Source organism: Psittacula echo (assembly GCF_963264785.1).
Source record: "Psittacula echo genome assembly, chromosome: 1".
NCBI lineage: Eukaryota > Metazoa > Chordata > Aves > Psittaciformes > Psittacidae > Psittacula > Psittacula echo.
Window position 1 is genome coordinate 77181420 of NC_137735.1, and position 26992 is coordinate 77208411.

At 43.1% G+C, this 26992-nt stretch overlaps 1 protein-coding gene across 9 annotated transcripts; it reads right to left on the reverse strand.

The window, feature by feature from the left end:
* Positions 1-979: 979 nt before the first annotated feature.
* On the reverse strand, positions 980-21302 carry BMP3 (bone morphogenetic protein 3). 9 transcript variants are annotated; one of them, XR_013958015.1, is made up of 6 exons: positions 20120-21134; positions 10459-11366; positions 9334-9435; positions 9000-9124; positions 8309-8388; positions 7642-7688 (listed from the first exon to the last, which is right to left on the reverse strand). XR_013958015.1 is itself a non-coding variant. In XM_080629589.1 (4 exons), exons 1-4 carry the CDS (start codon positions 20451-20453, stop codon positions 7682-7684), a joined length of 1329 nt encoding a protein of 442 aa, XP_080485715.1. In that variant the 5' UTR covers positions 20454-21138; the 3' UTR covers positions 7550-7681. The 9 variants fall into 9 exon arrangements, 5 of the variants coding, with proteins under 5 accessions (XP_080485714.1, XP_080485715.1, XP_080485713.1 ...); XR_013958013.1 differs by lacking the exon at positions 9334-9435 and having other exon boundaries at positions 7634-7688; positions 8309-8391; positions 20120-21135; XR_013958014.1 differs by lacking the exon at positions 9334-9435 and having other exon boundaries at positions 20120-21135.
* Positions 21303-26992: the final 5690 nt, after the last annotated feature.

Consider the following 26992-nt stretch of genomic DNA (forward strand, 5'->3'; position numbering starts at 1 on the left):
TAGAGTGCAGCACTGGTGAGACAAGAAGTAACAACCTGTTGAGCCTTTATTAACTTATTTTGTCCTTTGAAGTCTTAGCAAGTGTGCTGTGACATTTTGTGCCTTACAGGTATGGCTCTCAGCAACAGGCGTAACTGTTTCTCACAGCAATTACCGTTTCTATTTTCTCCTTTTTCAGGTGGCTGTGTTGATGAATATCACAGGCTGACACAGGTTATTTTTCCCTCAAAGACTTCACAACTGCCATGCTATTTTGATATGATTCCCACCTATCTTTTATGATACCAAGCTTCTAAGTTTACCCATGTAATATTATGCAGTTCTACCTAAATGACTGGCACTTTGGGTCAGAAAAATATGTCTTAATACTGTTAAAAAACATTCTGAACTTCATACCATCATAGAATAGACTTCTTCAGGCTCAACCACCACTGACTTCTCACATAAGCTGTAACTCATATGAACATAGTAGCTACTATACTGTCTTTAGATGTGTCTTTAGAGACATCTCTGTAGAGTTCAAGAGCTGAGCTATCTACTACAGTACTGGCATGAAGCTATGAAAGGCTTACATCCTGCATGGCAGAGGCTGTAAAATACACACCTCCTAACGAGGGACTACCACTGTCACATCAAAATGTACAGAAGCAATAACTGCTACTACTGAGAAAGGATGACAGAAGCCTGTCTGCATTTATTTTTTGTATTTCAAAATAATTTCTTTACATTTATTTGACCAAGTGTTTTGTTTCGAATATCGATTAAATACCAATTTTGAAAAAACAATTTGTTTTAGGTTTTCACTCATACTGATTTCCTTAACTTGTTCTCCCTGACAATCTTTTCATCCAGAACTAAAATATGTTGCATATGAACTAAGCTTTACATTGCTTAGCAGGTCTAAAGTATTGCCATAAAACAACACATTTTCTATCTTCAGTCACTGAACAAACAAACAAACATTCCTATATTGCATCCTGTAAAAGTTTTGCAGAAAATTCCTCTTAGGAATAAAGAGGGCTACTAAAGAATAAGCAAATGGCTTCAGAATCAGTCTGAAAGTGTCTGATTTCTTCACAGGCTTGAATCGGAGAAGCAAAATCTGCAGGGTTTGTTTTATTTTTAAAGGCATACTAATTTAAGTAATGTATTTTATAGGATTTTATACCTATTGCCTTTCCCTTGCAAATAGACTTCTGCTGTATGACTAGTCTATGGTCTTCTTGATCACTGTAGGGGTGAATTAGTTTCTGCCATTTTGGAAGAAAATCCTACAACTTTGAAACCAGCTACTCCAATAACTCACTTGTATCTCTAAAATCCAAGTCTCACACAGCGTCACACAACACCTTCTCTGTGTTGTTCAAACTACTGCATAGGTTGGTGTGGCCCAAGGAATATCTGCGTTGTCGAGTAAGTGCTGCCTACTGCCTAATTTCATGAACACTGACAATTTACCAGGTGTGAGAGAGCTGGCTAGGAAGCTGTTCTTAAAAACGGCGCTATGGGCAGAATAATCAAACATCTTTTGGAGACTGAAGCTGAAATACAATTATCTCTGAGGAAGTGAAATATAGAAGAATATCTTCCAAAGATTTAGATAAGTTAGAAAACTTCGGGATCTAACTAGAGAGCTTGGAATTCATTGTCATTTACCTATCATTATGTCAAAGATCTGTGTATGTTAAAGACTGACACACTTTTTGTCTTTTTTTTTTCATGAAAAAGGTTAAAGTTGGATGTTGGTCTCATGAGTGCCACTTTTGTGGATATGCAATATTTAACAGAGTTTAACAATATGGCACACACAGACATTTGAAATCTAATTAATCTCTTGACATTTGACTTAAAGTCAAAGCAGTGGACCACAAGATGAGTAAGGATACCTCATCCATGAAGGCTGATCTGTCTTTCATGAAGCGCAAATGAGTTATCATCATCTCACTACAAAATTTATTGCAGATCTCTTCCTTTAAGCCCCTGCTTTAAGCACCTAGCATGCTTTCTTAATATGACATTGAATATAACAACTGCTGTGGCTGACATTCTACATTTCCATCAAACGTCCTTCCTTAGGAACCTCAGTTTTCACACAATCTACTTGAGTCACATGTACTATTAATAGATATTGTTTTTTTACACAATTCAAAGACTATTTTTATTGTTCTAAACTCCACAATTACACTTCTACTTTAGCTCCTGAGATTTCAATCGCATTAACACAAAAAGTATAAAGTTTGGGATTTGCTGTACCATATAATGAAAACTGGTTTTTAAACATCCAGATAAGCATCTCTGCTTACACTGCTAGTGGTGGTTACTTCAGGACATTAGCCAAAACCAGGATTGCAGCAGTGAAGCCTGGAAAAGGTCATTTAGTGCATAAAATCTGGTTAGGGCTGGAAAGGATCTTAAGACCATCTAGTTCCAACCCCCCTGCCATGGGCAGGGACAGCTCATACTAGACCATGTCGCCCAAGGCTCTGTCCAGCGTGGCCTTGAACACGGACAGGGATGGAGCATTCACCACTCCTTTGGGCAACCTGTTCCAACATTGAACTTTATATATGAATAATCTCCTCAGAAAATTATTTCAATCATGAAAAAAAAATTGATAAACAATTTATGAAGTATATAATAAGATTCAAAAAAAGCTGAAAATGTAAACTCATTTGTAAGTAATGCTGGGCAACAAGTTAATAGATTAGCTTTGAATTACAGTGGATATCTTTCCTAAAGACAGAATTACTGGGAGTTACTTTTTATACATACTTAAGATAGCTAACATTCACAAAATGAAACAATGACAAGGGTCAATAATCTGTCTGCAAAAACACTGCTTCCTGGCAGCTTCCTGGCAGCTGAAGAGGGTGGGAAGAAATCCTCCCTGCTAATGTCTGGGCTCTTGGAAAAAAAAAACCTTGACAGGACTGACCCTCTAATCTGGATTCCTTATAATGTTTAGTAAGCATTTAAGGTTTAATTTTTTAAGCTCCATATATACATGAATTATCACACTATAATGGAAAAATAAGAGAAATTGATGACCCCTAATATTCTGTCTTTAGCCTTTTTTTTTTAAAGACAGCATAATAGCTCATGAATATGCAATGCTTTCGTTAACAGTATGGACAGAGAGTGTTAACAGGATGGAATAAGATGCACCTTCAGCAAGTTTCCAGCTGACACTAAAATGAGGCAAGCAGTTGATGTGGTGAAAGGCTGAGCTAACATTCAGAAAGAGCTCAAGAAGCAGAAGAGCTGAACATAATGGGTTTCCATAAACCTCTTCTAGTTTGACAAAGGCAAATATAAAGTTCTGCACTTGGGAAGAGATAAATTGATGAAATAGTATAGGCAGAGGCTGAAAATATACACACCATGTGGTTCACCCTCCTAAACATCTTGGCTGCCCTCCTCTGGACTTGCTCCTGTCTATGTCTATGTTATAGTTTGGAGCTCCGAACTAGGCATTGTACTCTAGATGAAATCTCACAAGTGCCCAATAGAGAAGAATAATCACTTTTCTCCCTGTTCCTGTCACTCTTTCTTATTGCAGCCCTCTTTGCCTTTATTCCTGCAAGAGCACACTGCTGCCTCACGTTCAACTTTTCTATTTAGACTCCAGGATTCTTTTCTGCAAAATGAAGCTTACTTTCCACTTTAGTAGATCATGTTCTTCTCCATCACACAAAAATAATTCAAAAAGGACAAGGTGTGAATATCAAAGACAGTGGCAGAGGAAGTTTAAGCTATGGTATAGTGAACACCACAGATTTATGTTGGCAATGGAAAGGATAAAATGCTCTCTAGTTTGTATGGAACAACTTTTCTCCCTGTTCATTCAAAGAAAAGCATACAGTCTACAATTACAAGATTACAATTACAATACCTTCATAACAATTCTTGCAAACTGAACTTCAGAAGTTCTTAACCTGACACTTGAGCCCTTAATCAATAAACCACTGGCCAAAATCGAGGTTTCTAGTACTCTGAAGATTAGCCAAGGGGAAAAACGGATGAGAGTCTTACCTGAGATTTATTTTTGGCTGTTTACTCTTTTTCCTAGTCAGGATACTGAAATTCTGTGAGCCCAAGTTTGTGTTACCTATCACTAACAGTCTGACAATATTATTGGAGCAATTCATAAAATAGCACAAGGAAAAGATCAAATATTTGAATAATGTTTATATCCCATTTTCTTAATTTGGAAACTAGCAATGACAGAAGTAGCACACACATCTAAACTGCAAGAACTCCCAAGCAGTTCTAAGTGTGATAGGCAGTTTGCTGAGAAACAATCAATCATTATCCTGTGAACCATCCCTCACCAATTCAGACATATTTCCTTTTTTTTTCTTTTCTTCTGGCCCTATTCTCTCACCACTAATTTCAGAGTGAATCTGTTCAATACAGAGGAGAGGTTTCCATGAGATTCCCAATTCAGCCTCCAAGGGCGGGATTTTCAAGAGCTTTCTGCAGCACCCTCCTATGGTCTGATCCCCACTGGGGACTTTGCTCCCCCAAGAGCCTATCTGAAGAGAGACCATGCATAGTTCAAGACATTCCCCTGCCCATCTTATGAGCCAGTCATTAAAATAACATGCAGGCATCAGATACCACATAATTAGACGGGAAGCAGAGCCATTTATTGAGGAACAGTATTTCAAACAGCAGAACATGTGGGAAAAGCTTCCCCCACCCCCCATGCTGATTTGAGATGAAAATGGTGATTAACAACACAAGTTGGGAATCGTTCTGAAGTCCCTACTAGTACAAAGTTACATACACTACCTGTATTTAGTTCATGCCTCTCTGTTCCAGAGATCAGAAGTTGGGAAGGTTGGCTGCAAACACCCTGTTCTGGTCTGAAGAACTCCACTACCATCCAAGGGGTGGGCCAGGGCACATCTGAACTCCGCATTTTCCTCTGAGAGGAGCTCTGTTCCTGGCACTGCTCATGCCAGACACCATTCACAGACTGAGGTGGGCTTGGCTCAGTCCCCATCTTCTGCCCAAGAGCCAGCTGCTCCAATTCATCCACAGCAAGTGGGAAGCTCCTTACCTTGCAGGGTCCATGTTCCCCAGCTTTTTCCTGGGGGGCTGACCATCCTTCTCTGAAGCACCAGTCTCATCTGCAGTGGGATGAGGCCCCCTCCAGCCCTCCCGTGGGGAGTCACAAAGCTGCCTCCTCTGGCTGTGCTGCACTGGGGAAGGTGGAGTCCGGTGCTACTCTAAAGGAAATACCATTCTGTAATCCTAGCACTGAGTGATGTGGGGAGAAATCCAGACCTTGAGGGCTACTGAGCAGCTCCCATCTTTCCACCTGAGACACCTCAAGAGCCTCAAAAACACTGTGAAGGAAACGATTTTGGCAGTAACAGCTACTTATCACCAACCAGCCAGCTCACTATGAGCAAAGAAACAGAACATACTGCACAAAGCTGAGGTTGCCTTGTCAAGCTCTACAAAACCTATTTTGCCACAAGCTCTCTACAAACTGAAGATTAGGCTCAGCTGGTTTACTGTTGGAGCTTCTGTGTTTTAAAAGCAGCCATTGTCATGCTGAACTGTTAAAAATGATGGACTTATCTGTGCAGCTCTCACAAAGAACAACTATTAGAAACTGCTGCCTCTGGTTTTGCTTGCCAGGCCTAATGGCTGTTGAAAATCCCAGCCTGCTTCCAGTTTAGGCAGTGGCCCAGGGCAGCCTGTGGTGTACATCACTTCTTTTGCCTGTCCTTAAAGACAGGAGCTCACGTAGCCCTGCACCAGACAGGGAAGCAGGTTCTTTTCCATTACCAAGACACAGCTATGAAAAGCTTCCGGTTGTCTGCAACTGTCTGCTTAGCCAGGAGAAAAGCACATATTTTTTTGCTCCTGTTTTTAAGTCTATTTGCAAAGATTTAAGTCAATTTGCACAGAGAATATGACTTTTCTCCTGCATATAGAAGTGGATCAAATGAACCTACACAGCTTCACACTTAGTGCTTGGTTTTGCACATGCATATTATATTACTCAGGTTAGTAAACATGACAGCACGAGTGGCCACATACAGAAATCAAAGACCAAGTGCTTAAACCAGCCTCCAATAGCAGTGAAGATGCAAAAAGGCATTTCCTGCTGTCATTTTCAATCTACTGAGGAATTGCTCACTCCCAAGTAGAGAACTTAACTCTCGTGGTGATGGAGAATTAATTTATTCCCTCTGAATATTTGCCCTCTAAACACACTATTTCAGATAGTCCGTTATGACGGTAACTTAAGAAAACGTTGGTTAACATTTACTCATTGCAAACTGAAATATTGCTCTCACCAGCCAAAAGTGCTTTTAAAAGCAGATTGTGTTGCTGGAAAGAGAACTGGGGTTCTATCTAAAGTACTTCTGTGAGCATTTACCCCGTAACAGAACAAACTCTTTGCAGCTGTGCCTGAGATCAATTAGATGTTTTCTTTCCTGGTTGTAGTTTTTCAAATGAAGTGTTAGAAGAAAATCTTAAATTGACAGCATAAGTATGGACAATTCGATTTTCAGAGAAGTGAACTGAGATAAGGAAAAAAGAAAAAAGAAAAATCTACTGATTCATGTAACCATCAAAACAGAGGCAATTTTGGTCAAATAATTGTAGCTAAGGCCTACAGGTAAGAATTACAGACCAAATAATTTCACGTCAGGAATCGCCTGCCATGATTTACTCAAAGATTATTTGCAACTGTGTTCTAGAACAAGTCCTTCGTCCACTTCACTGAGTGAGATACATTCACACCCTTGGCACGCTGCTTCCGCAGCAGCATGGAAGACAGTTCTGGTTTCTGGAAGAAGTGGTGCTTTTGAAATACCTCAATTCTGCAGGCAGCCATAATGCATTTTATGTTATTCCGACTGAGGGCACCGAGATCTAACAGGCTGAATTAGGAAAAACAATACACACACTGAGTTACATGTCTTAAGCTGTGTTACCTAAGGCTCTTAGGTATCTTAGGATACTGGATTTGTTTTTTCTCCTTGCTGCACTACTCAATAACCTAAGGCAGAAAGCTTAGCTTTAAAATGCAGACCAGTATATTTTGAATCTCCCTCCTGTTTAGTCACTGTAAGAACAGAGACAAAAATCAACAGCTACTGCTGCTGCCTCCAGCACCTTGTACAAAAATAAATCAAGATGTCCTTCTGACAGTCTCAAAAATCTTGAAGAGTCTTCTGCAAATTCCTCTTCCATCTTTTGATTTCAACAGAAACAGTAAGTTCCCATTCCCAAGACTCGTGTCTCGGTCAAATTCAAGATGAATGAAGTCTGTGTTCTCTTTCCTTGGAATTGCCATTCCATTTCCATCCTCAGTGTTTGGATTTCCTTACATTGTTTTTCTCTTTGTCCAAACAAAATGCACTGGCAGTGCAAACAAAAAGTACATATTGCGAAACACTCCCCAGCCCACCCTGCCCTCCCCAACAGCAAGTGATCATCTCAGCATTTCAAAAGGGTCTCCTGAGACGTTATCTGCATGCACAGGACTCCACTGTCATGTTGGGGTATACCTTAAGAACCACATTTTTATTTTCATCGAAGAATAAGATACTAAGAGAAGACATTTTGTCAGGAATGCAGCAAGGCTCAGGAATGCCTGGGACAACACCAACAGCTCTCACTATGCTCTGGATGGTGGCATGGTTGGACGGCTTCAAGGCCTGCAAGAGAAAAGTAGGACAGAAAATGTAACTACTACAGCCACATTAGAAGGGACCCACATACCCTACAACAAAACTGATTTCTTCAAGAAGGGTCCTATAGAGACCCCACATCTGATCAGCTGTACAATATATCTTCTATCAAATTAAGTCACACTGTGGCTGCAATGTAGTAGAACCTGCAAAGGATTCACTGGGGAGCATTCAGCCACTCTTCTACATGCAGATGTTACACAGTGCCTGACCTTCTACCCCTGTGGCTGTTTAAGTTTACTGTCATAGCTTATCAGATGAATGAGATGCAGGGGAGTGGTCAAGCTCTGTTCAAAATATAAATGCAAAGTTTGTTGCACCATCCTCCCCATGGCTATAGGTTTCCCAGCATGGTTACAAAGACATTTACACAGACATTTACAAAGACATCATCTCCATCTGTGATTCTATGATTCTATGATCTAGGTAGCTCATCTCAAGAAAGATATCTCTGTTTGTTTGGAGTTCAAGAATACCTGTGCTCCTCAGCAGTAATTGATAGGGATATAAAAAAATGTCTTAGATTAGTATACAATACAGATTTCTGTATCATTCCTGCCTGCAAAAGGAAGCGAAAGCTCTGGTACCATCCAGCCTTGTCTCTTGTCTCAGCTGCAGTCCAGCATTCTCCACAAAGGGACCTGGGAGCCAAATGGATCTCCAGAGCCTGCTGGTCAGACATTAAAAGGTAAAACATCTCCCAAGACCCAGTTTCCCGTTGCCAGTAGTACTGGAAGTAAAAAAGGTCTCTGAAGGTGCTGTGTTAAGCTCCCATGGGAAACCCTTCCTTTTAGATATGGAACCCATACCAATAAAATGCTATGCTAACTTGTATAGAATGAATTTGAAGGATGGCCCCCGGCTGCCAGTGGGAATCGCCCGGATACATTCTGTCATTCTGTGATGAAAGAAATATCTCTGTTTGATAGACATATCATACGAGACAGAACAGCTTCCATACTGACTGAAGTACATCTGGGATACCCTGCCTCTGGCCCTTAAAGTGCGCTCTTGGGGATAACCGGCTATGCTTCTGCCAGTGGGAACGTAACTTTGACCCCAAGTAAAATCCAAAGGTGTGTGCTTTGCGGGAAGGCAAACTCCTACCAGAGTACAGACCCAGCACAATGCCCTGCACAAGGGCTGGCTCAGGCCATCATCCCAGTCAGGCCTGTGCTTACAGGCTTAGTTTATAGCAATTGGACCTCCGGCTTCATGTCAAAGTTATTTAAACTCTGCACTGTATTTGCTGCTGTTTATTTGCTGTTTATTTCTCACCTTTTTTCTACTATCGGCTTTTTCCAGAGCACAGACCACTTCCGGCAGCATGTACATGCCTACCCCAGGCAGAGCAGAGGGATGAAGGAGGAGGAAGAACACTCCTTTGGGACTGCTGGACTCACCTACCATAAGAGTAGCCAATATGCAAGTGTACTTATTTGAGAAACTGCAGCTAAATCACAGCATCTTGGGCACTGAGATACTTTACCTGAAGGAAAGCAGAACCCAAATTTGGCAGAACATACAGTGGTCTTTTCCAAACTAGTTCATTCTATGATTCTATGAAATAAACTTCACTTTGCCTCGTCAGAACCACCGGTACTAAACTCACCTCAGGATTTTTAACTCGCAGGAGCATTTGCACGGCTCATTGTGCTTTTCTCCAGAGGTTTGAAGGAAGTCTGGGAGTTAGGCCATGAGGTTATGGAGCACGCTACCAATAAAACCATAGAATCAACTAGGCTGGAAGAGACCATTACCCCAGGACTGCCAAGTCCACCACAAAACCACCTCACTACCTAGCGATGGTAGGGTTGCAAAGGCTCTGTGAAGGTAATAGCAACCTTGGTAGTATGGTGCTTTTTCAACATTACTCTACTTTAGGTTTCTGAAAGTTTCTTTATCTCTACAAAGATGCACGATGCTTTTTGCTGCTGGAGAACCTGTGTTCTCAAAGTCTCACCTGGACTCTCTAAGAGAGACTTGCTTTCTGTCTAAAGTTTGTTATCTTCTGTCTTGACAGGATTAGATCACAGTCGAAGCAAGGAGAGATCAGTACCAAGGGCTTCTAAAACCACTACATCCAAAACTGCTTTTGAGAAACCCTTGTTTGCTCTCCAGCATGCTCATTATTGAGCAGCCAGTCTGCATCAGGCACTGGCTAACCCTGCAGATATATGCTATGTATTGACTATTAAAAGAGAGCTTTTCTGCCTCAGGAGCACATCACCCTTCTTGCTACCCACATGCAACCACCTCACACCCAGAGGGTATTTCACAAGTCAGCTGGCCAGCATCCACTGCTTTTGGAGCCACTTGTTCCATCAAAGAAGCAATTTATCATTGGAGTCTTTTGCTTACATTCGAGCATCCCAACTGACCGCTCGCTATTCAGGAAGTTATTTTTAGCAATTTTGAACCATAGACTCAGAGAATAGCTAGTGTTGGAAAGGACCTTAAGACCATCTAGTTCCAACCCCAATGGCATGAGCAGGGACACCTCACACTAAATTTGGGGACTGAACAAAAAAAAAATAACATGCAATATTTTTGTTACCTTTACAAGCCTGTCTTTTTACTAGCTCTTCTAACCACTACTCCTTGCAGCATGACACAAAGATACCACTTACTTACTACATTTGAACATGTAATGGGTGACCAACCACCTTTTACTGACTTGAGAAAGAAAATGCACAGTTTGTGGTTAACAGTGCAAACTAAGCAATAAAGACTGTACCTTTGGAATTGGGAATTGGCATTCCCCTGAGCAGTAATAGGCGTCAAAGGATTTTGGGGAAATAATCCACTCGTTCCAGCCAATGTCTGCAAAATCCACCTTGAGATAACGCCGGGCGCAATACCGGGGCTCATTCCACTGCTTTCTCCTCGCCTTCTTCAGCGTTTGCTCATTGAATTGAAGAGCCTGGCTCTTCTGCTGAGGATTCTTCCTCTGCTTTTTCTTACTCTTTGCCCTGTCTGATAGCCGTGGCTGGAGGCTTTTGTAGGGTTTTCTGTCCTCCCATCTCTCATCCTCATTGTACTGGTACTCGGCTCCTGGAAGCTCATTATTCTGCAACGGCAAGAGGACATTTGTGGAGCGTTTTTGCCGCCGCTTCCCCAGGCTGCTCCTCATGTGGTTTTCTGGCCTGGGAAGGACCCTCGCCAGAGGATGACGGTGCCCTTGCAAACTAGAGATGACACTCTCTGGCTCTGAAATTGCAGAATCGTTGGCATAAATCAGAATGTAGGGTTCATAGCGAGAAGGTGCTCGTTCCCAGGGGTGATGGCTGCTCAAATCCATTTTGACACCTATCAGTAGTTCATTGTTTTGTTTTGCTCCATGCAGAAGCTGAGTGATATCCTTCCTCTGCCAGGAAAGGGCGTCCTGGTGAGCTACGGAGACATTGATGAGGAAATGTCCTAGGGTCCAAGTCTTGTTCCCCACAGAAGGTAAGGTCCAGACTGAAAGATGTATCTGAATTTCAGATTTCCTGCGCCTGTGAGAACAGCCTCTGGACTCAGAACAGTTCCACTTCACGTGCAGCAAATCACCAATATAATAATATACTGAAGCTGACAAGACGTTTTCAGACTCTGTGAGGGATGTCAGGTTAAAAACATACATCTTCTGGCTTTCAGGGCTCCCTAAAAGGGGAAATACTTGGCTAAGAATATAGGTATTTCACAACATTACAGTGGAGAAAGAACCGTGAAGTTCACAGGACATTTTCACACAGTACTGTGGGAATGGGTTTAGGCTGTTATTCAGAAAAATAACCAAGCTGGTAAACTGGTGACTGTAAATAAAGCACTTTCCATTCAATTTCCTTGCAATACTTATCTCCATTCAGAAATACTCACACATTTCCTACTGCTCCTCTGACTTCAGGAAACCAACTTGGCCACAGATCCAGAAAAGCGTCATTTCCAGTACAGATCACAGTATCACAGTATGTTAGAGATTGGAAGGGACCTCAAAAGATCATCTAGTCCAATCCCCCTGCCGGAGCAGGAACACCTAGATAAGGTTACATAGGAATGTGTCCAGGTGGGTTTTGAATGTCTCCAGAGAAGGAGACTCCACAACCTCCCTGGGCAGCCTGTTCCAGTGTTCCGTCACCCTCACTGAGAAGAAGTTTCTTCTCAAGTTTAAGTGGAACCTCTTGTGTTCCAGTTTATACCCATTACCCCTTGTCCTATCACTGTTTGCCATTGAGAAGAGCCTGGCTCCATCCTCATGACACTCCCCCTTTATATATTTATATACACTAATAAGGTCCCCCCGCAGTCTCCTCTTCTCCAAACTATAGAGACCCAGCTCCCTCAGCCTTTCCTCATAAGGGAGATGCTCCACTCCCTTCACCATCTTAGTTGCCCTGTGCTGGACTCTCTCCAGCAGGTCCCTGTCCTTCTTGAACTGAGGGGCCCAGAACTGGACACAATATTCCAGATGCGGTCTCACCAGGGCCGAGTAGAGGGGGAGGAGGACCTCTCTCGACCTACTGACCACCCCCTTTCTAATACACCCTAGGATGCCATTGGCCTTCCTGGCCACAAGGGCACAGTGTTGGCTCTTTCAAAGAGTTTGACAGCTTTATGTTCTGGGTGACATTCTGTACTTCCACCCTGCAATATCCCAACTGCTAACTGCAGTAAAGTCCAGCAAAAGAGTATATCTTCCCTGTGCCTCTCCATCCTCACATGCACTGCTTCATTAAATTAGGGAAACAACAACATATACTTTTCTCAGCCAAACAGGCAAAAAAAAAAAAAAAAAAAAAAAAAAGCCAAATAATTTACAGAAGACACCCTCATTCACACATTCAGCCCAACCTGAGAGTGGATCATATAGGTAAGTTCCCAATAGCTGAAAGCTATGATACCACACCCACCCAATCTAGCTATTATTTATGCCTGAGGAACTAGATTCCCTTTGAATTCAATCCTGCTTTCAATTCCTCAAGCCAAAATCAGCTGTTTATTACATTTGTACTAAGCACACATGAGGACTTGACCTCTGCTTGGTTTGTAATCGCTAACATAGTTTTGAATGAAAGCAAAACTCAAAAAGCCACTCTTGGCATTTAACTCTACACCAAAACCTAAGAACTTGCAGTAGGTGGTGCTATTTTCTCACTAAATGATCACACTCAACCATCTCTCAAGTTTTCACATCATTCAAGCTGCAAAATCAGCTTGGAACCAGTGACTAGTGGCTGGCACAGATGTCTACGGATTTGCTAGCTTCCAGCTTGGAAAAACCCAACTGTGTGGCCTGGGTTTGTGTCACAACTTAATGCTGTATCAAACATATCTGTTGTGTGACAGTGATACCTGACTCCCAGATGTGAGCAATGCACTGAAATAAGTGTTCCTGCAGCATAAGCATTAAAAATGTCAGACACAAAGCTTTTAAATACCTACAAATGCACCTTTTCCTCAGGAAAATTTCACTCCCCTTAAATGAAACTTTGTCCTTAAACCCAGAGGACAGAAACTGCTGGAAACCCATCTCCACCATAACGCCATTAAGCTGTTAGCCCAGGTTAGGAGAAGAGTTAAAACTTCTCACCACTGCCAGGAGGTATCCAGTAGCATCTAACTAAACTTCGTTGTTATGTGGGAAGCTTTCAACGAGCTTCATCCAGCTACTGACACCAGTGAAGTTTTACTGAGTGATGTGAGCTCAGGCTTCAGTCTTTAAAATTACTTACACCAATAATTCCTTTCATACAGACTGTTCCATTGACCGATTTCCCCCCCTCACTAATCCAAAAGAACCCGAAACAAAAACCCAAGTCAAGTCTAAGTGGGGCTTTAATTTCAACACCTTGTCAATGTTCAGTAAATGGTATTCCTAGGATGCTGTCATCACTAGCTCCATGTTCAGTGGAAAGGAAGAGGTACGCAAACTGCAGGGTCAAGTCCATCAACAACTGCTCAGCAGCCAATAGGAAGAGGCAGACTGACTAAGCACAGCCAATGCCTCTGGCCAGGTTGCCCTCTAAGCCAAGACCACCTTTAGGGTTTTAAAGGCAACCAGATCTCCTTGCAAGAAAGCCCTCTACTGATCTAGAAGGTCAAAATCAGCTTTGCAGGTGAAAGTAAAACACACACTCAGAAACCGACACCCTAGAAGATCACTGCATCAAAATAGCTTTTTTCTTAAGTTTTCAATATCAAACCAACCCAGTGAAGACAGCAGCTTTACAGCAGTTTTCTTGGTGCTAATTGTCTTTCAGAGGGGTGCTGGACAGAAGGTCCCTCTCTGCTGGGGCTGGCTCTTATGATGCAGCAGCGGTGGGAAGACCAGAGAAGCCCTGGGTGTCCCTGCACTGCAGGCAACTCACGGCCAGGTTGAACACCTTGTTAATGTTCAGTAAATGGTATTCCTAGGATGCTGCCATCACCTTGCTGCCTGACACGATTCTGCCTGCATCCTGTGAGCAGCTGTGCTTAGTAAACCTCACACTCATCTGCAGCAGTATACAATGAATTTCAGTGGCAACTCAGTATTACATGAGCAGCAGTAACTTCCCTAGCTCATTTCCTACACTTCCCAACACTGCAAGCAGCAGACCGCTATCAGAGTAGCCCTACTTGAGCTGTCTTTTATTTCTTTCTTTAATGAGTTCTGCTATCTCAGCTTTGATCTTTTGTAGTACAGAATAGGAAGCACAGAAGACTTCTCAACAACAAAGCATGAGAGCAGAAGATTGAAGGGGAAATGAGCAAAGGAAATACATGTGTAACAGAGCTATATGCAAGGAATACCTTCCACATACTCTGAGCCTGGATTTCAACAGCAATCTCTGCTTCCCTTTGAGGGATCACTGTATGTTGCTGCCAGCCCAATGAGGAATTTTACAGACCAAACTTTGCACACAAGAGCTCTTTTGAATTGCAATGGGGAAGACATCACATCACTGTACTGTCAGTATCACTTGTCTCTACAGAGCAGAGCTTTGGAGGTACATGCAGTTGAAAGGATAAGCTAGATATTTATTGGCCTCCTTGGCCCATATGCAAGTCATTATTCAGCTGCCTGCACTTCCTCATGTGAATGGAACCCAGACCCCAGGAGCACCATGGCAAAGCTTTACTGTGTTGTCTATGGGAGGCGCCAGCTTATTTACTGATAGCTCAGACCAGAAAACCACTCAGCTCACAGCCCTACAGCCAAAGTACTTGTATCCCCTGAATCTCTTCAGAGATGTGGCCCGTGCTTCCTCACCTCCCTGCAATAGCTCACAGCTGCATGGAATGCCTGTTACAGCATTAGAAAGGTATTTGAAGAAAAAGCATTAGGTCTGTGGAGACTGACATCACCAGTATAAACATATTTGTGTTACAAGGGGCAATTCCAGGCATCAATAAGCTAGAACAAGTCTGCTAACATATGGTATGTTTACCTTTATAGAGGATGCACTGACATTTTTATGGACTGCCAAATCTATCCCACGGGTGAAAAAGGATGCAATAATGAGGACTGTTTAGTTATACAGTCATTATTAGTCATAATTTAAATGAGATAGTTAATATTTTATAAACTGTGCCCTTGTGCCAGTGCACAGTTAAGAATGTATCAGTGTTTCCATTGTAAAACTTGTTTTCATGGGTTCATAGCCCAGCTACAGAAGTTTGCTCAGACTAGGAAATGCGAACAAGTTCCAGAATAGGAACACAGATATGGAAGTCAGATTTCTTGTTTTCTCCTACCTTTGCTCAAAATTGATTGCTGCTTTCCTCTTACCAATTTGAGTATTTTGCGAAAGGAAAATATAGGATCTGGTTCTCTCTTTTTAAAGAGCCATAGAACTTGATGTCAAATTGGGTTTACTGATTTTTTTAGCAAAGCAGATAAGGTTATAGCAGCTAGCAATTTGATATAAAAAAGTAAAAAGTCCACTAGACTGGTTAAAGCTATCAGTTACTAAAATAATTTCAAGAAGCAGCAATGGTGCATGCTTAGGATTGAACCTGCATGTGGATTTTATGATATAAAAACCATAAATATGCACACTGCATATCATAAATGGCTGTACACTGGGAAAAACATCTCTTTTCTATATATTTTAAGCAGAAAGACCGCAGCAGGTCTGAAAACTAAACACAATATTGAACTTGAAGTTAGCACAAGCTAAGCAGCTAAAGAGGTTGCATCAATAAAGTACACAAATCCAGGAAGGAGAAAACAAAAAGCCAACTCTTACTCCTTCTCACCAATCTCATGAATTCCACTTCAGCTAGTGGCAGTAGGTCACACTGTGCACAGTGTGTTCCCTTCAGGTCAGAACACTTCACCCGTGAAGTACACTCTAGACACCGAGTCTAGACACCGAAAAAGTTCACTCTAGACACCGAGTGGGGACTGTGACCACTGATCACACACATGCGTGACAGCACAGTGAGGTAGGGAGTAACATAAGCCAGAAACCCAAATTCTGGGTCGGGTCCTGAGAGGCCAAACCTACAGATCCTGCCCATTTTCCTTAGAGGAGGTTTGCAGATTTGGGCCTAGGCTACCTAAATTCCAGGTTAATGCTTTACAAGTTCCCTTTGCCTAAATATTACCAGGATGCTGCTTGCATTTTATTTCTAAGAGTACAGCAACAATATAAAACTCAAACCCCAAAAGCCACAAACTCTTCCTGTCTCCTGCCTTGTTACAGAAGACCCTTAATGTTACCAGAGCTCAGAGAGGCTAGAACACAGCCCATACTGGTTTTTGCAGGCTGGTGATGATCTGGTTTCCCTGCGCAGTGCTCAGTTTCCCCTGTTTGCGTGGGCACTTAATACCACAACAAAGGAAAGCAAGGCATTTTGAAAAGGAGGAGAGCATAGTTCTGAAACCACAAGAATCGGCCTAGGGGCAGGTGTAATACCTGAAATTACTTGAAATTCAGTCAATTAAAAAAGAGTTTAAAGTAATTTCTGACTGTATAGCTTTACTATAACATCATTAGAGGGACCCTCCAGTTAAAGTGGAGTTTTTTAAATGACTCATTTGCAAGGCATGTTCTATGATTAAAAGCACTTTCAAAAGCAAACTGAAAGTCTTGCATTTGAGGCTTTTGACTTTCTGCTCTCTCTTATTTATTCCATGCTGTATCTTTCCTACAGCTCCTGAGCCTCAGAAGTTTCAGATCAGCACACCTCTAGGGGAAGCACTCAAAGCAAGCAGATTTCTGTCAGCTGGAGGTCTGGTCATTCAGTGGTTCTGCTAATTGGCAGGAGATAAAAATGTACATGTACGGAAGCTGAAGCACAGACTCAACCACAGGTTAAGAGAAAGTGTTCAGTTCTAACTTGCAGATCACCCAACTTCTTTCCCAGCTATCTTTGTAGAGTCCCAAGGGATGGAAAACCATTCACTGTTGTGGTACCCACAGGTAAATATCCAGAAAAGGCTTTGCCTTGAGATTTTTCCTAAAGCAGAGCTCGCTGTAAGGCCTGGCCTGAGTAAGACAAGGCTGCTGGTGCCACCTCAGAAACATCCCATAGCAATGACACAACTGCCACAGAAATCACAGGCTGAACATCCTTTGATTCAAATACATAGACATAAATAAGAGCAGTTAAGTCAACGAGAGAGAGTGGTGCAGGAGTATCACTAGATCCACTGTGAATGACAGACATCCTTACCTCACTGAAATGGATCTGGGGCCTGGGGTTTCTTTTGGCTTTGTCATGGGCATCACAGGTTCCTTTTTTGAGTGACTCAAACTGAACAATTATATTTTGAGATAATTTAGCAAGATTAATGGAAAGAGATTTGCCTGAATATAAGATCACATGAACATTCATCAAAACTAATGGCCAAACCCCCCCAGCCCAATCAACAAACCACTAATAATCCATCCTACCTGTGGAATCTGGTGTGCAAGAGAATTCAGGGCAGCACAGGATGGGAACTTCAGAGGTAGCCACACAGGGCTGAAGTTCTCATCCTAGCCCCTCAGAAGACTGAGCCACAGGAAGAGAAACTTGCGTTTAACAGATGGTAGGAATGTTTCTTTTGATTAATCACATCTTAGTTCTTTCTTCTTGGCTGTCCAGCACAAGACCAGAGCTGCCACATAGAACAACACTTTTCTTCCACTAGAAATGAGGACAAGTCTCAACAAATGTTACCAGTTGTTGGTCTCATCACACAAGCTATCTTAAAGGGTCTCAACAATGTCTGGCAGGTTACCAGTGAAATCTCTGAGAAGCCTTTCCTGCGTACCACACAAGAGCCAGAGCCCTCCAGGGGAAAAGTGAGGACTGAAAGGTTTCACAGCCACCCTTAGAGTTGTGTTTCAGAAAATAAACTGTTTTTTTCTCCTGAAAATATAAAATTAAATTGAAAAATGTATGGTTAAACTGCAAATTAAATCACTAAAGATTGTCTTCAAGACCTTTTGCTGTAGAGGTAGGAAAACAGGCAGATTTTTAGGGAAGTTCTGCTCATCACAGACAAAAATCTGTCTCCTGCAGGGGCCGCCAGCAGGGATGGTAAAATCTGCTCAAGGAGAAGCAGCAACATAATCTAGTAATTTAACTGATGCAGCCACATTATAAGGACTACAGGAAGCCTGTGGGAGACTGAAATGTGCAGTCAAGGAATGCAACAGTCAGAGCAGAGGATTTGGAAACAAACTACCTCGAAAGGGAGATGCTGTGGATGTACCATTTCCTTCAAAGTGCTGGCCAGGCAGTTGGGCACAGGGAAAATGACAGAAAGGAGAAAAAGCCTTTTTGCTGCCCCCACTGCCCTGAGGAAAATTTAACCTGAGGTTTTTCTGGAAAATCGCTTTTCTGCCATCAATAACTATAGAACATGAGCTGCTGCTACCTATGGCAAGAAAGAGACAATGGCTAACTGGTTAAAGGGTTTGCATTAATACTTATAAAAGCATCAAAAAACTTACAACAACATCAAATTTATTGCTTTGGCACTTGAACTGTGGAAGTATTGGAGGAGGCAAAAAGAGATTACTCAATAGTGTGTTTATAGGACTGCTGCCATCCAATGTCAAGTGAGAGTATAAATATAATCAGAAAGACCACAGAGATGGGATTTCAACCAAAGGCCTTCTAAGGTTTAGAACAATAAATATATTTAATCAGATATGTTTAAAGGAGCAAATATCACTCTGCTGGGACTATACACCCTCCCCCTTTTTTAGTATTATACCTTCCCCTCTTTCAGCAAGGGAACTGCTTATTTTAGAGCAAAGCAACATACATTAGACGTTACCTTGCAAAAAGTGGTCATGTCAGAAAAACAAGAGAGTTCCTCTGCAGGAACAGCAGCTCGGGAGTCCCAGCCCTCCATCCTCCAAATCCAGGGTATTTATACCTCTAAAACCTCTCCTGTGGACAGAAATACTTGCAGCAACATATGATGGAAAGCATTTATTGAGCTGAATCCTAAAACACCAAAAGCCATTCAATTATTTATAGTACTTGATCTCTGTGCAGAGCTATCCTATAAGAGACACTGTTGCCTTTGAAGAATCAGAAGTAATGACTTCCAAAGAAACCTAAGGCAAATCTGGCACCCAGCTCTCAGTTTTCTGGGAAAGGAAAGAATCTATGCAGGTCCCTGAAACTCTCAGATGACACCGACTTTTACCGATAGATGCTTGCCCATGAAAAAGATGGTGGGTCAATCCACTAGTGCAATGAAAAATAGGAGACTGGCGAATTGGGCTGCTATGTACAGCATGACATTATCATACAAACAGCCAGCTTTTGGGATGCTGTGGATTTGAGAAGCATATCCAATGAGGGTCAGAGCCAAGACAGTGCCATCCTCTGTTTTTGCTAGCCGAGATGCTGCAATGTTATATGCATATCTCCCTTATGAAAAAATGACTTTATATTTTCATAAATCTACTTGTGCATGCCAGTCTGTAATCACAGAGACAGCTAAGCTCCACTGCCAAAGATGTTGAGATGCAGTATTTACCATGCACAAATGATGCTTCAACTAAACTCATTTGATACTGCCCCTAATTGCCAGTACTGTCACCAGTGTCACCAAATTAAGACACTCTAGATGGTATAAAGGATCGCCTAACTACATTTCTGCTCTACCACATGCAACTCAGCCCTTGGTTTCAACAGAAGCTACACGTGCAAAACACTGATAAGAAAAGGCTCCAGAGAGGATATGTTAATGACTTAACTTCCCTCATATGGTGCTCAGCTATCATATGGCAGACACGGCATACGGAGTTGAAGAGATAAACCAGTGATTAAAATATGTGAGGCAATATAAACATTATAACCTAAAATACACGACCGTGGCTGCAGGAAGCGTTACTTCGCCAATCCCTTTCTCATCTCCTTCCCTACATTCAGTACCCCGACACTAAACCGGGCGCACTCATTCCAACAGCTGGACTCACCTGCGGGCAGCGGGCGGAAGCCTCGCACCGTGTTGCCGTGGCGGAGGGGCAGACCCAGCATGTCCTGGGGCTGCTCCGCCGCCCGTCCTGCGCTGTACTGGTCGTAGAGCCTCAGCATGTGCTCGGAGACCTTGTCCCGGGGCTGCAGCTGCTCCTCTGCGTGCCGTGGGCCACAGTCACCTGCAGCGGCTCTGGCCCGGCCGCGCCGCGCAGCTCCCAGGGCTGTGCGCCGCCGCAGCCCTACCCAGCGATCCTTCAGCGCATCCCCCAGCGCCAGGCACAGGCAGCCCCAGCCCAGGCACAAGCACAGCACCCAGCGGATAGACGCCGCCATCCTGCCCCTCCGAGCTGGCCAGGTAGGCTCCGGCGTCCCCTGAGTCCTGGCCAGCAGGCAGGAATAGGACCGGGACTCCAGCGCAGCTTGCTTCGGCCAGGAGAGACTCCGGCAGCAAGGCGTGCAGACGAGGCTGTGCTAAAAAAACACAGGCGGGCTTTCCTCTTTCTGGGGGGCAAAATAAAGAAGGAAAAAAAGAAAATAAGAAGAAAAGATAAAAAGCGGGGCGGAAGAAATGAACCGCCCGTCCTCCCCGGCGCTGGCAGTGAAGGTGTTTATTCCCCCTGCTGCGCAGGTTGTTTCTTGACGAGAGGCGAAGGTGCTGCTCCCGATGCTCACTCCTCGCCTGGACTGGTGCAGACGCGGCGAGGGTGAAGTTTTTTGTGGGGTGTGCGTGTGCGAGTGAGTGCGAGACCCGGCGCTGGGGCTGATCTGTGCAATCTGCAGCCAATCACACCACCCCCTGCTCGCTCGCCTGCGAACAAGAGGAAAGGCAAAGGGGAAACCACCACCCGAAGGAAAGCGCACACACAGAGGCAGATGCAGAGGGAGACTCTGGAAATCCAATCACTGGCACTGACTGCGTCCCTGAGGGCGGCCGGGAAATAGGGTGGCGGGATGCCCCCTTCCGACCTCCACCCCGCCTCTTCCAAAGGCAGTAAAATATAACATGACTGCAGTAAAACACAAATCACAAGTCGAACCGCACTCAGCTTGCTCCCCTGGGAAGCCTCGAGGCTTGGCTGAACTCGGAGCACAGCCCATGGCAGGCAGGTGAAAGGGACGCTGTTCAGGTTGTGCTGGGTTCAGCCCACCTCTCCCAAGGAGCTTCCATGCTCGGTGGCACTCCGCTCCCTCCTCTGTCAACCTGCAACCCGGCCAGGGCTGGCAGCGGTGTCCCTCAGCAGCCTGAAGCCCATGGGAAGGGAAGTGCACCGTGCCCAGGTAAAAGGAGGACAAGCCGTCTCAGGCAACAGCCCTTCAACATAGTGAGCTGCATGGCATCCACCAGGGAAATCCTGCACCTGAGGACTCCTCCACTCACAGCAGGGCACAGCAAGGTACTTCTTGCTTGACTGAGAGCATTTCACCAGCCTCCTGCCTCTGGTGCTTTTCACTACCAAAAGGACAGAAATGTCTCGGCCCCCTTGCAAGCACCACAGCACCAGACAATGTGTCCATTCCACAATATACTTTGCAACATAAAGAGAGGTGGAAAAGAAGCCTCTGCTCTGTTTTCAGAATTTATAAAGACACTGGTTCCCAGACTTCATTCCTAACCTGAAGGGGGGAAATTAGAAAGTTGGCTTGCAGATTAGTACATGGAGCTTAGCACACATCACTTCCTGCACGCGGCATTCACATTTTTCAACAGGCTACAGAAACTGTATCATTGTCAAACACTAAATATAACACTATGATACATCACGTATTGGAGGGTCAACTTGCCTTTCAAATCCTATGGAGTTTGGGATCAGTAACAAATGTTGTTATGCAGTTTTAGTAAGTCCCTCAGTAACTACAAGAGGCCAGTGTCTGCTGGCAGGTAGGAAGCAAAGAGAACCTTTTCAAAAGCAGAATAATGATTTCTATATGCTTCTACATCTGAGTGCTCAAATACAACCCATGCCAGTGTCTTGGTTTCAGACAGTTCTGAGGCATCACATTTGCAATACACAGCTCAAAATGTTATCCATAGATGTGCAAACACACCCCATTCCAATATTAATGCCAACAGTAACATTAGCTATACTTCTCACTTCTCTAGGTAAGAAACTTACATTACTGCAATAAAAATACAAACTGTACAAATAAATGTACATAATTGAAACATTAAGACATGATCAAGGTTTTAGACACAAATAATAAAACCAGTGCAGGAAGAAAACACAATGATTTGAACAGATAGCTAGAAAGTTCAGCACAAGCAGCTGTATCTGGCTTACACCCGCAGCAGAACTGTCAATCCCAGAGAAGCATCTTTAGGCGACTGGAATACTGGAATTGTCATTTCAACTTCAGTCATGTTACTGGCGAGAAATGTGATCTAAAACCTGAAAGCCAACAACACACCACAGCTCTTTAAATAAAACAAACCTAAAGGAATCCTCTTTTAAACCTACAGTGTGCAATAACTGCCTGTAAGAATGTGATACTTTGCATAGCCAATACATCTTCCAAACTGTGGCCTGATTCTTGAGATTGGACCACTCTACGTCAGGAATGACTTCAATAAAAGAAAGGTAATTAAAATACTCAGAGACATCTAACACCATACTCAAGCAAAGGAAGATTAGACTAGAACTAGCTGAAGTTCAACATGGAAGCTCATGCACCCCATTGCTGAGCTTTTATCTTAAACCTTTTACGTGTTAGGAAAAAGCCCTGTTTATGCAAAATCAATTCAGAATTTGGCTCCCAAAGCCTTGCCCCACCACTTGGCTATGGTTATTCAAGTTCAGTGTCTAGAAAGTTTGCCCTACACAATCCTGTTACAGCCAGGAAGAAAAAAGAAGACACTCAGTGTGAAGAAGAAGAAAGTGACTTCTTGGGGCTTTAAGTGCCTTCTCTGAACCCCCCTATTAGACAGCTGCTGCAATTCTTTTAAGGGTGCTGCAGAACAACATGCTGGGTTTCAAATACCCCCTGCTTTATGGATTGTCCCTGTGACATGGTGGAATGCTTGTTACATGCACTTCTGCAGCTCCCGAAACTGGAAAATATCCATAGCTCGAACTGGGCATAAGATTTTCAAACTCCAGAGCACTGTGACTACACAAACCAAACCATCACGTGCAAGGAGTTACTCCTCATTAGTAAATAATACCTGTCAAACTCTCAGACCTGACTTCAGAGATAACAGTGCTTTTGCACTTCCCTATTTTTTCTTTTCCATTTCTTCCATTCAAGTGCTGCAAATCACTAGCAAGTTAAGCACTGTTCAGAGAACCCAACTTCGACCATGTCCCAGACAGCTGAAGATTTAACTCATGGGTTTCAGAGGAGTTGCACTGATTCCCAAGAGAAGAAAGAGGTATCAGGCACAATGGCGAAGCTGTGAGCCTAGCCTGGATGGAGGGGGATGGTGCTTCCATTATAAATACCAAGGAGGTAGAGGCACCCACAGGCTCACCCTCAAAACAACGGTTCTGACAGAGAACCTTGCTAACTGCAAGCATCACTGACAGCCACTGAAATTGCCCCTTCCTCTTCCAGATGCAGTTATTTCCAAGCAGGAAGCATGCTCTGGTTTTTGGCTTTGGTAAAAAATCTGAAAGAGCAAATTCAATGGGTTATTTAGGTAACGGTCAGATTCCAGCTGCTTCTATAGGCCTATAATAATGTGTTGGCATGCAGCATTCATGGGACAGGACAGGAAGTGGAAAGAAGTAATTCACAAGTGGACTGGGACAGTGATGTAATGGGAAAAGGACATGCTGTGATAAATGTCCATGCTGCCTAGCTCACCCAACATGGTGAGCTAGGGACCCAATGCTCAACTGAAAGGCCTGTGCCACCAGTACTGACAAATGTGAGTTTGTTACACCAGTGCCCTCCCCAATCTAGTAGTAATGAGAGTAGGAATGAGAGTGAAAAGGACACAAAACCACTTAAAACAGAATCATAGAATGGTTTGGGTTGAAGATGACCTTAAGATCATCTAGTTCCAAGCCTCTGCCATGGGCAGGGATGCCTCACACTAGACCATGTTGCCCAATGCTCTGTCCAGCCTGGCCTTGAACACTGCCAGGGATGGATCAAGAATATCAAGAATGAGACAATGACTTTCATTTAATCTTTCTCTAAACGCTCAGTTTATGAGTGACAGCTTAACGACTTGCTATCTTTGCACTTTTTTGGTGGGGATCCAAACACATGTGACATTGCTTTGCTTCCTGCAGTGATGTACCACTCCTAGCCTGCAGTGAGACGGGCCCTAAGTCAGTGTTAGCTTGCTGAGACTACAGTAGGAGGGAAGTGGTTTATAAACTCTTCAGCATCCCACAGCCATCCCAGGGAACCATGTAGACAGCAGGGAAGCTCCTTTTGGTACCCTGCCAAACAGGGCCAGGGCTGCTTCCTCCACGTTTGCAGCAGAGAGCTCTGTCCCTGCAGGTAATCCTCCACCTCTTGACATTGCCTTGGGACACTGAGGGGCAGAGGATCTGAGGAATCTGCCCTTGTTCTGCTCTTTAGTGATTGTTTTCACAGCAGATGAGATATACCCTTGTGCAATAATGATAAGGATGATCATTATATATATGATATGATATATATGATAGATGGTATATATGATATGATATTATATATATGATTATGATATATATGATATGATATTATATATAAGCTGCTGGAGCTCCTCCCATAAGAAGACAGGCTGAGAAAATTGGGGCTGTCGAGCCTGGAGAAGAGAAGGCTGCATGGAGACCTCAGAGCAGCCTTGTAGTATCTGAAGGGGGCCTACAAGGATGCTGGAGAGGGACTCTTCATCAGGGACTGTAGCAATAGGACAAGCGGTAATAGGTTTAAACTGAAACAGAGGAAGTTCAGGTTAGAGATAAGAAGCAAGTTCTTTACTGTGAGGGGTTGAGGCCCTGGCACGGGTTGCCCAAAGAAGTGGTGAATGCTCCATCCCTGTCAGTGTTCAAGGCCAGGTTGGACAGAGCCCTGGGAGACATGGTCTAGTGTGAGGCGTCCCTGCCCATGGAAAGGGGTTGGAACTAGATCATCTTAAGGATCTTTCCAACCCAAACCATTCAATGATTCTATGATAATATTCCTGTCCCATGAAACCCAGTAGGATGGTTTAACACATCAGTATAAGCAGAGTTCAATCTTGTAATTCCACTCTGATATCTCACGCATGCTAAAACTACTCCATAATTTTACTACTGCTAAATATCAGGCTTACTGTGCAGCACTTCAGCAGCATATTACGCAAAACCAGAGCTTACCCTGAATTGAAAGGGCTATGTATCTTTTTTGATGGTTTAATCTTCATGACCCCTCTTGATTTCTGCTGTGGCTGACCAAAAAGAAGCCAGTTTACCCCAGCAGTTGTGGTCACTGTGCTGGTATGACCATCACAGAACAAGTGAACTAAATGTTGGCAGGAAAAAATTGTGCTTAATTGAAACTAAGCAGATTAAACTCTTCAGATTAGCACCTGCTTTTGAAAATACACATCTTGGCACACAAACAGCAGTCTCTGCATCTGAAAGCAGGATCTGAATTTGCCGGTTGTGAGGAGAAAAATCTTCTTTCATTAACTGATGAATATTCATCGCTACTGGTTTGCACACTTAATGTCCTTTGCTGAGTTGGCAGAAGCGACTCTGCTATCCCGTCAGCCTTGGTTTGTTTTCTTTCTATCTATCAATGTTTATTGCTGAGATAGGGATGTATTAAAACACTGAGAGGGAAGGCAAGGGGATTTGGCAAAGGGAGAAAATGGTTTCATTTTAAATGAAATATTTTGATTGAAATACATTGTGGTTGGTTAGTTTGGATTCTGACTATGTCCCCATCTGAAATTCTCCCTGGGCATCTTTTCAGCTCAGTCTCTTTAATATTTTACAAATAGCAACGAGGGCTATGGAAAGAACCTGTGGTTTGGTTTTCAGCAGATATTTTGACACCGGCACTACTTCCAAAATGGAAATGTAGTTCTGCAGGGTTTTTTAATATACTCTGTGGCCCAAGTCCTGCTCCAGGCAAAGCAGATGGGTGTTTTAGCCTGGTTGCATTGTATGGCCATGTTTCATATGGCCAATATACTTAACACAATAAGGGCAGCATTTGCTGACATATTTTACTGCTGCACTTCGTTCTCTGACAAAATTAATATGAAACTTTAATTGAGGCAGCAATTTCATGTCTAGATCTTGGTTAAAAAAGTAAATTAGTATTAATTTAAGCTGATTTTCTTCATGTAAGCTTTTGACCTAGGAAAAGAATAGTTAGTAACAGTTCTGAAATCTAACATCTCAGCTTTTCAGCTGTCAGCAGAATAGATCCCAATTATGCCCAAAGAGAGATTCAAAGGAATCAAACACTGGAACTCCTTCCTGAACGTGGGTCCCTCTGGTGACAGCTGACCTGCAAGAAAATTGGCTTCATAAGTCTTCTACTGCTAAAAGAAGAACAATTCATTTAAAAGGCTGAGAAGGGTTACGGAATGTGTTGAGCCCTAATATTGATGCAACAGCAGTACAAATTATTTCTGCAGGATGAGATCTAGCCTGAACTTGGTGCAGAAACAATCTACATATTTTACATTTTTAATGGAGATGATTAAATGGGACATGCATTTCTTATTATTTTTCTCCCTGCCCCTTTTTTCTGTCTTGGTTTGCCAAACGTAGCAGCTCAACAGCATAACCATCAAAGTGAACATGGAGTAAAAGCTTACCTGTCTTTTCTGTGTTTATAAAAACAAGGCAAACATTTCAGGATGATATACTGACAGGCTCCACATCTCAAAACACTGTCCAACTTCCTAAATCACTTCTTTGGAACATCCATATAAACTCATCTGC